At 41.5% G+C, this 10,529-nt stretch overlaps 1 protein-coding gene across 1 annotated transcript; it reads left to right on the forward strand.

The window, feature by feature from the left end:
- Positions 1–57: 57 nt before the first annotated feature.
- PPIF (peptidylprolyl isomerase F) lies at positions 58–8,283 on the forward strand. Its single transcript, XM_010567922.1, has 6 exons — positions 58–131; positions 2,086–2,147; positions 3,036–3,124; positions 5,252–5,348; positions 6,161–6,236; positions 6,665–8,283. Exons 1-6 carry the CDS (start codon positions 58–60, stop codon positions 6,798–6,800), a joined length of 534 nt encoding a protein of 177 aa, XP_010566224.1. The 3' UTR covers positions 6,801–8,283.
- Positions 8,284–10,529: the final 2,246 nt, after the last annotated feature.

The raw sequence follows: 10,529 nt of genomic DNA on the forward strand, positions 1-10,529 counted from the left end.
CGGGGCCGCGGCGGAGGCACGGCCGCCCCCGGTGTGGGCGTGAGAGGGGCCCGGGGGATGGCGGCCCTCGCCGGGCTGCCGGAGCCGCTGCCGGGCCGCCCTCGGGGCTCTGCTCGCTGGGCGAGAGGGCGGTGAGGTGGCTCCCTCCCGGGTGGAGGCGAGCGGGGGTCGGGAGAGGGCCGGAGTGGGCACCCGTCTTCCGTTTGCGGCGGTAATTGCCGCCGGCCTGTGTCAGCAGTCGGTAACCAAAGCCGTCCTCCCTGGGGACGGGTCTGTGGGGCTTGGTGCTGGCGGGTGGCTGCGGCCCCTGAGGTGGAGGTCGGGCCGTACTGTGGCAGGGAGCCTCAGCGGGAGACAACTTTGACCGGCGCTAGGAAAGCTGAAATACTAAACGAGAGTAAACTTAACTACTGAAGCGTACCGCTCGCTCGAGAGGAACAAGCACGGTTCCAGCAGCGAGAAAGTGCCCGCAGCCCCAGCGCGGCTCCGGGGGTCCGGCGCTGTCCGCGGGCGGTGGGACCCTCGCCTGGCTGCCCAGGGCTTGGCGTGCTCCTGGGGCAGCGCGCCCGCAGGGGTCTTCAGCCGCTCTTCCAGCTTCCTCCTGTTTTGTCCTTCTTTTTTTTTTCCTCCCCCCCCGGGTGCTTATTGTTTGATTCTTCGTCTTTGGTTTTCTGAGGTGCTGCCTCTTTGAGCTTCCAGCTTCGTGTGCATTGAAAGGTTTGCACAGCTCTGTTTGAACTGGCAGCTAGCTCAACAGCCAGCTCGCAACCAGCTTTACCATTAAAAATTCGGTCTCTGAAATAACTGCTGTTTAAAGAAGGCCTGAACAGGAAAACTGTGGTATGCGCTGCTCTTACGAAAAGCATGATAAGTGCTGAGACTTTAATTGTGGCATACGACGTATCCTTAGGGCCGGGCACATGCCTCTGAATAAATGTGTTGTGTACGGGAAGGAAGGAGCTCCAGAACATTGCGCTGGAGAGGGAATGCTGCTCTTACGAATTGCTGCCTACTGAGGGAATTCAGTGTGGCCTTCTGCCTCCAGCACCCACATTGGGTCTGTATCGATGGTTTGTTTTTTTTTTAAATGTAGTTCGTAAGGATTCTCTCTAAAAGGGTTTCCCTGGAGGCTAGAGCCCAATTCATTCAAAGTGTCAGCATCTAAATTAATTGGACACTACCAGCTCTCATGTTCTCAGGAGGTAGTAGCATCTCGAAGGAGTTGTTGTAAAAATAGTGCTGTGCAAATTCCTTATTCCGTCGGTGAGATTTAGTGAATAGTTGGATGGTATTATAAAAATAGCATTAATGTTACTATATTTCTTTTGGCAGCATTTAATTTCCACATTAAAGATTTTTATTGTGCCCAGTTTACAAAATAGCTGAATGTGTTGCAGCATCGCCTTGAATCTTTGGCTAAGTTGTGGTTAGATTCAGCTGCAAGTTATAGGCATCTGAGGAGAGCATCCTAGGGAAGGAGCGTTAACTTCTTGCCACAGCCATGCTGTTTCTAGGTGTCTGCTGCTGGCCACTGTTGGGATGAGTGACTAGATAAAACTTGGGTTTGGCTGGGTTTATGTCACTTTTTCTAGGCAATTATAATACCATACATTTTTAAGATTAGTAAAAAGATGCATACCAATCAAAATCAGAAATTTTTGTTGGTAAAAAATGTGTATGTAACATCATGAGTCAATTCTGATGTACAGTTTCTGCTCTTCTTTTTCTTTTGCCTTTTCTGCAGATTTCAGCGGATGGCTCTGTGCTAGGGAGACTTTGATCTCTCCAGTTATATCCAAACTGGATTTGATCCTTGAGGTCCATCATAAAGATTCTTCTCTGTTACTGCTAAATTATTGTGTTGATCAATGAAATCATTAGGCACTGGTCAAGTTGCTCTTTATTAATTTGCCAAAAGTTGCATTGAGGGGATATTTTTAATTACTAGCCAAATGCTTGGAAAGTCTTAAGGTGTTCTTGGAATTTTGGGTGGCTCGTGATTTCAGATAGCTCATCGTCTTGGGAAGAGCATTCAGTTGTACCAGCCTCCCATGTAGAAGTTTTTCTTGTGTATGGAAAAAGCTGACTTCCTAATTTGTTTATTTTTCTTTCACAGCTGAAAGCTGACGTGGTTCCAAAGACGGCAGGTAAGGCAGCATCTCCAGAATTTCTTACTTAAATATTTAAGGCTTAGATTGTGATTTTCAGGAACAAGAACACTTTGTTACCTTTTGGAAACTATTTCCGTGTTCCATCCCCATTTGTTAAATAGAGAAAAACGGTAAGAACTTTGTCAGAACAGTGCTAGCAAGGAGTTATAATTTGTTGTCATTCCAAATAGTTTCATTTTGTAATTTGTGCCAAGACAGTACAGTCCATATGTTTGGTTATCAGTGGTGAATAAATATGTTTAAAAAACATATTCGTTTGCATTAAAATCAAATCCCAAAGCAAATGGGAAAGGATAAACCGAAGGGATGGTGTCTCTTAAGAGTTTCCAAAGAGCATATAGGGTTTTGTTTTCCTTGTCACTAGCTGATCAGTGGATTCATGTTACAAGGTTTTTGTGTTTTATCATGTGCTTCCTTCCTCATCTGTTTATGTAGTGGTTCTGAAAAACTTGTACTTGTCTTTTGGTTTCCACTAGATGAATATCTTTTCTTTTTTTTAAAAGCATCATGTTCCCAATTACTATAGAGAACAAAAGGCGTAAAAGTCAGAAAATGAAATCTTTGACTCCAGAGTGGTGGGTTTGGGGAGGCTGGGGGGTTGGACTTAAGGTATAACAGCAAAATAAAAGGGAGATGAGATTGAAAAGGGTTGTGTTTGTACCCTGTTCTGAGGCTAAACAAGCTTTGTTTCCTTAGCTTTATAACAGAGGTTTTTTAAAGCATGGAAACAGCTAATAAGTTGATAATACCTTAAAGATACTATAAAATTTTTGAAGTGTATAAACTTAAGACAGAGTTAATCTAGTCGTGTTTATATTATGTATCACGTATGGCAACATAATACTTTATGCTTTCTTTTCACAGAAAACTTTAGAGCTCTTTGTACTGGTGAAAAAGGATTTGGGTATAAAGGATCCACTTTTCACAGAGTGATTCCTTCATTTATGTGCCAGGTAATGTTTCTTTTTTTACTTTTGCTATTAAATTTATCTGTATGTTAGTAATATATTTTTAGAACCAGTTAGACTAGTAGTAACATTTTAAGTGGCTCTGCTCTAACCTTTGCTAACTACAGAATAAAGAAGTGACAGTGTGACTTGCATTGCTGGTGTTTGTGCTATGGCTATTGCTTAGCACATCTTTTGTACAAATAAATGTAAATTATGTGTAGACTGTCTTAAACTGGTTTAAGGCTTTCTGCTTTTGTGTAGCAGTGTACTTTAGTGTGGGGCGTATTTGGTAAAATTGCTTGGGAGAAGCATTTGTGAGTAGAATGACAATCAACCTTGTGTTCCAAGTGAGCCAAGAAAACAATGTGTCCTTCTTTATTCCTAGTAGAATAATCTGTTCATAATGTGGTTTTTACAAAAAAAAATTTTCTTTTTTTTCTGAACATCTCCCTAATAGGGAGGGGAGGAGGGAACCAAAAGGGTACATTGGGGTAGATTTTGGGATGATGCACCTGAAATGGATGTTGTTTTGATTTAAAGGATGAATCTTTCAAAATTCTGAATTAAAGTCCATGCATGTTAGTAATGTTTACTTAAACAGCAGCAGCAAGAACGACAACAAACAAAAACAAACGGAAAAAGCCTTTTTGAGAGCCTTTTTTTCTACTCTGCTTGGCAGATGAGCAGGATTTCAGCTGTTGTAGTGCACTGGATTGTATGATTCCTGGTGGTCCTCTCTTCCCTTAAAAGAAGCTACGTTTCAACAAGATTGCATCGTAGAATGGCTCTGTAAAAAATTGGATATTAAGGTTATAATAACTGTGCTTTATTTATTAACTGATGACTGTAATGGTTCCCTCTTCTTGCGGGACAAGTGTGCTGTAAAGGACCTATTTTCTTGCCTTTGAAATGCAAACTAAGGTTTTTTGTGATACTGACAAAGGGATAAAGTTTTGAAGTCTTGGTCGGATCAGAAGTACATAAATATAAGAAAAATAGAAATCCTACACTCAGTTCTACCACTAATTTGTGAAGTTCTGTGTAAGTCTTCTCCTTGCCTCCCCGTTTTGTCCAAAAAAAATCCCCAAAATGAGGATACTAGGTGGTTGACGCCATGGTATGGTGAGATGATGAATTAATGTTTAGGAATTACTTGTTAGTCGTTACCAAAGTGGAAATACTGTCATAGGTTTCAAATATTTAAGGAGAGAGAGGAAACAGTAGAGGCCTTTCCACTTGTTGAGATGCAGTGTTACGATGATTCAGGCAATTGGTATAGCCTAATTGGAGGTCATTATACCCAGGACTTGGCAATTCAGATGCCTCTGCATGGCATGCAGCATGGAGAACATACTTCTGGGAGTGCGTAGGAGTAGCTGTAACACCACCTGTAATAGATTGCTCAAGGTGAAAATGGAAAGATGAACATCACATGAAATACTTGTTAGGTACGAGTTCTTTGTTGGTGTGGGTGGTGTTGCTTCCAGGAGAGGAGATGGCAGATTGCTGGAAGCAGTGTGTAGTAGCCAACTCTGGGAGTTGCTGCGGCTGGTTTTTTTGTTTGTTGGGTTTTGTGTGTCTAACGTAAGACAGGTGGTCACATCTGTCCCAGCAAACAGCATGTAGCTGAGGAAAGTTTAAAATAGCTCAGGTGTAACACTTAAACAGCAAAACCTAGAAACAGCAAATAGTAATAATGGAGATCCTGACCAGTATTTATACCTGTTGGAAGAAAGAGAGGGAGAAAAGAAGAGTTCTCAGATCTTGCCTGTGGTAATGAATTTGGGTGATTTTGTTTTGAGGTCTTTGAGGTGTTTCTTAAAACTACTGCTATTTGTTGCATCACGTTTGGGAGCAGGGCTGGTAACTTAGGAAGGGCATTGTTGGAGTTACGGATGTCAGTTGGAGAATATCAGCAATATCTGGAGCAGAAATTTACTTTTAGCTTTATTGTGTCTTCATCTAGTTGCATGGTTTTAAATCCTCATGTGACCATACTCATTCTTAACTTGAAGAAAATTTGCTGATTTTATTACTTTTAAGTTAGAGTGAGTATATTTTCAATAGCATCACTTCTGATGTAAAATAATGCCTGTGTGCTAGTGAAGTTAACAGCCATTTCTGTTTTAGGGTGGTGACTTTACAAATCATAATGGAACTGGTGGAAAATCCATCTATGGCAGTAGATTTCCAGATGAAAATTTCACACTTAAGCATGTAGGACCTGGTAAATAAACATATTCTTTCTACCTTCTGATGACTGTAATGAAGCATTGTTTATGAACATGTATTTTTAAAAAGTAAGGTTTTTTAGATGTGTGGGGCACTTGGTAGTTACAGAAATATCAAGGAAGTTTAACGATGTATTGTCCCTGGCATGTGCTTATTTGTGTAGACTGCTGTACAAATATAAGTCAGCCTGTAACGGGTGACATTGCCACTCTTGCCCTTCCTATAAAAGGGACTGTGCAAAATAAAGTGTTGGGCTTTTTTGTATTTTACTTAGAATTCTACAAAGGTGAAATTACTGCTTTTATTTTTCTCTTTTGTAAGTCATAGACTTGAATTTTCACTTAGATGATTACTACAGAAGTGAAACAAAGCAATCTGGGATTTCTTATTTACTTACACAGGCACGTCCTTTTAAGCTCAAATTAAATCAAGAAAAAATAAAGGAAAAGCCATACATAAGAAAATCTAATTGAATTCTGTAGTCTCTTTCTTGGGTTGTTACTTCCTCATCACAGGAGACTCCTGCTGCTGTTGAACCGCAGTAGAGGTTACCTGATGTTAATCACATTCAGGACGTGTACAACTAATTACATTACTAACATTCTTGCTGTGGAAAGAAGGGAGGCTGGGCCTGAGGGAATAGTCAAAAGACAAGAAGTTGGCATTAGAAATCATTTGGAGACAAAGTGAGACCATCACATCTTCTGTCTGTCCATCTTTAGTCTAAATGTGCGGAGGAAAATTGTCTTCTCCGCTGCATGCTTGTTAAACCAATCTAATAAGCTGCTGCTGGTGTTGTTGTTCTAGGTGTTCTTTCAATGGCCAATGCAGGACCCAATACAAATGGATCTCAGTTCTTCATTTGCACTGCAAAAACCGAGTGGTAGGTTCTCAGCCCTGCATATTAACCTGATGAATAGATGCCTGGATTCAGAGGGTTTGAGATTTTCTTAGGGGGTTTTTTGTTGTTGTTTGTGGGTTGATGGGGGTTTGTTTGTTTGTTTTGGTTTAGGGGTTTTGTTTTTCTTTCTAATTTCCAAATTACTTGACTCACAGTGGAAAATAAATTGTTTTGTGCTACCTGGGGGAAGAAGGGCTGTGAGGGTAACAAAGCTGCTATCCCTCATAATGCTTCTAAGGTCCAGAGCTAAAAGTATTTCATGTCACTTGTAGAGGAGTTGTGCGTTTGCCATAGAGTTGATCAGCAGGTGAGAGCTATGAAGATCTGCTAGACATCCTTTCACTGAGCTTAGTTTGGTTCAGTCTTTATGTTGTTTTAAGTAAAACTGCCCTTGTTTATTTGTTTTACAGGCTAGATGGAAAACATGTTGTTTTTGGGCATGTAAAGGAAGGAATGGATGTCGTGAAAAAAATTGAGAGCTTTGGTTCCAAGAGTGGAAAGACCTCCAAAAAGATTGTCATTACTGACTGTGGTCAGCTGTCCTAGCCTTTTGCCCTACCATTCAGGACAACTTCGATGCTGTGAAAAGTGAATCATAAAAAACCCCAAACGTTTCTGATCCCATGAATAGCACCTATGGAACCATAGTTTCTATTTAACTTGGTCCAACTTTTATTCTTACATTGAATAATATTGATTAAAAGCACAAAACAATAATTGAAACATGTTTTAACTGAGCTACCGTGGTAGTCACACTGATTTGCTGGAGTCCCATTGCGTTTTGAAAGAAGTAGTGCAGTCACTCAGCATATCCGACTGCAGTGTTGATACTGTTCTTAGTATTTGGGTGTTCCAGGTGTTAGAATCGGTGGTGGAGTTGACAACTAAGTGTTCTGTACCTGGGGGGTTACATACAAATTGAGAAATACCTTGTTTCCTTTGGTGCTAATGAACGCCTGTTCTGTTGTTCATCTCATCATTTTGAAAAAATAATGCTAACTAGTGCTCTCAAGGCTGTCTGCAACATGACTGTCAGACATCTTCTTTCTGTGTCTCAATTTAAGTCTATCCAGTAAAATTAATGTGTGGTTGTAGGGTTTTTTTAAATTAATTCTGTTTTAATCTTTTCTTTTTTTGTAGTCTCAGACCACTGTTTTAAACTGAACTCTACCTTACCTTGCTTCAATGGAGCAATTTGACTTTTGGGTTAAGTAAATTGCTTTAGGTTGAATTAGCCTACTACTAGAGCTCTACCTGGGCAATAAGACCACAAATTAGCCAGAAGATCATGGGACTTTTTTTATTACGCAACTGTGAACTTACTCGAAGTGCAGTTCTGCTCTGAGACCTGGTTCTGTGAGGAATACAGCACAGTTCTCAAAAGATAGCCTATTTTTGCACTTTGAGAATATAATCAGAGTATAGTAAGCTTTCTTGAGTGAGAAACAGGTTTCATTGCTTTTTTGTCCTGTTGGTCCTGCGAAGTCAGCCCACCTTGGGTATTACTTGGATTATGATTTCTTCTCGTACATCATCAGCAGAAGTCAAAATCGGTCACCACGAAATCGCAAGGCCTAATTGGTGCAGCAGAATCGTTATTGTTGGGGTTGATGTACGAGAAGGAAAGAATTCAGCTGATCAGATAAACACATTTCGTTTGTATAAACTAGTATGTTTTATGTGGAGTGCTTGAGCAGTAACAAATGTTGGAACCTCACAACATCACTTTCAGAATCACTAAAGCTGTAAAGTAGTAATGCATGGGGAAAAAAGCACTTGACTGGTTTTGTGCAATAATCTTGTTACTGAAGAGAAAAATAAAATGTGATGGCTGTCTTCAAATGTGAATTTACTTCCATTGCATTCTGATAATATGTGGGTTTAAAACTATTTTGCACTGGATTTTTTTTTCCACTGAGGGCTGCATTCTTGTGTGTATGAGGTAGTATTCAGAGTGTAATTTTGCAGAAAATGGAATTGAAAAGCTTTTTATTCTTTCCACTCTAGCTGTTTCATGTTTCTTTGTAGGATTTTTTTAAATACTAATTTGTGCTTGTTTGGCTTATTTCAGTTTGATAGAATAATGATTTTTTTGTTGTTGTTATCTTAATTTCTATACGAAAATAATTAAAAACAGTTTGGCCACAAAAAAAGTCTGTTCCTTTCTTAAATATGACTTTGCACACTTACTTGAAAGCAGGAGTGTGAGGAGCTGAAACCTGTTGTGTTTACTCGGGCTATTCTATTCTGTCCACTTTGCGATGTGTCTGATCTAGTGGTATTCAGAAGCCATGCTGTTGTTCAGAGGTACAGCCAGCGAGAGATGGGGTAATGGTGCCATGCTTTGCCTCTCGCTCGTGAATCTAAAATATCTGGTGTATGGATAATGGTTCAGGTTTTGAGACTCTTGTCTGATTTATTCTATTAATTTTCAGAGATAATGGGGAAAGTGTAAATTTACTGGGTGTTTATTTTTTAAATATCTGATTTCCTTTCCGAAAAGTTGGTAGTTCCAGCTTTTTGCTGGACAATTGAGGAAAAGCTCCTTCCTTGCTGTGTTATCAGAGATGACCTTAAGAATTTAGCATCTGCCTGTAGTGTCAGCGGTATTTGTAGACTGGAAAGCCCAATGGAAGGTGCTTTGCCACAAAGCAGTCCATTTTCTCAGAACTGTGTTAAGCCTTAAATAAGTAATAGTATTATGCATGTTATTATGATGTATTACGTATGGCTGTGGCTTTTACAGGCACAGTTTTGCCCTAACTTTGGAAATGTAAAAGGCAATATTTTCCATCAAGGCTCACAGTTTTGACTAGAAGATACATATGTAAGACCTGCAGAATCCCTTTGATTAGTAGCACGGGTTGCAGTGTCTCCATGGGGCTGGCTTTGGTTTCCAGATACCAGTCCTCTGCATACTTTTGTCTGCCAGAAGAAAGTCTTTGCTGCTTGGGTGCTTACAGCAGTGGAATGTGAGTCTTATTAAAGTTTTGACAAACTAAACTGGTCAATCTCTTAAAGTTTTCTTCTATAAAGTATCTTCCTCAAAGCGAATTTTTCTGGGGTGCTGTTCTTCCTGTTTTTACTTTCTTTTTTCTCCCCGCCCCGCTTCCCGTTATTTAAAAAGAAAAGGCACAGAGCTCTATTCCAGTATACATCTTGCACCCTGCAGCACTGCAGCAGTGTTCCTATCCTGACAATACACAGCTACAGCTTGTACTAAGTATCCCCGAGCTAATGTTAGGAGGCAGTTGTGGCACCCAGTATGCCACAGCAAGGGTTGCGGGACCTCGGCACGCTGGATGGCTGGCCCTAGCCCTCTGTGGTCCTGTGGCTGTCAGTCTTGGGTAGCTTGTCCGCTTCTGTATGCAACCCGAAGTCAGGATTGCAGTTCATGGGTAAGTACACGGAAATTGGCCTTTGCTAGTAATTCTCTGCCAGGATCTAATTTTTTGCAGGATCCTAAGTGCCCATCTCTTTCCTGTTAGCCCTCGTGTATCGCAAACAGTGACTAGAAGAGGGTTCTCCTTTTGCAGCCTTGCTTGATGGTTTTGTCAGCTTCAAAATCATGGGCTAGAATAGGAAGAGTTAGGCAGTGCCAGGAATTGTTTGTGACCCCCTTCCTCCAGGATTTTGTACCCTTTTATAGCAAAATGATAGATGTTATGACAACGATAAACTCGGCTTCACAGCCCTGTCACGTACAGAAAAGGACTTTGACTTCTAAAGTTAATCCACTTCAACTGTGAGGTAGGAAACTGCCCAAAATTATTTTTGAATACATTTAGATGTTAAATGGATATGCTTTCCTTGTCTTCTGCTGGTAAAAAGCATTGATCTTAAAGCAATTCAGAGCATGGTTTATTTCAAAGCAGGTGAGCGATCCCAGAGTAACTGATGTTACTCATGTGTATATTAAAATGTGAGAAATTGCTGCCATACCCGTTGAAGAACGGTGTGGTTTTTCCACGCCCTGCCCGGCGGTCTGTTACTTCAGTGCTGCTTCTGGCACAGCAGCTCTGGGGCAGAGCGGTGCCCTCCAGCGCGGCGGAGGGTTGGATCCAACCTCTGCTCTTCTGTGGTAAGAAATGCATCTCCCCGCCGAACGATCGGTGCGGAAGCTGAAGCTGCTTCTCCCCCGGCGTGTCTGCCCGCAGCTGCCCAGTTCGGTCCGACCCTCGGCCGCCGGTCAGGGGCCGGGCGGCGGGTCGGGTGGCTCCGCGGCAGCTGGAGCAGTTGGCGAGTCGCCGCTGGCGGACGAGGGGTGCCGGCGGC

Source organism: Haliaeetus leucocephalus, unplaced genomic scaffold, assembly GCF_000737465.1.
Source record: "Haliaeetus leucocephalus isolate CR32 unplaced genomic scaffold, Haliaeetus_leucocephalus-4.0 Scaffold229, whole genome shotgun sequence".
NCBI classification, from domain to species: domain Eukaryota; kingdom Metazoa; phylum Chordata; class Aves; order Accipitriformes; family Accipitridae; genus Haliaeetus; species Haliaeetus leucocephalus.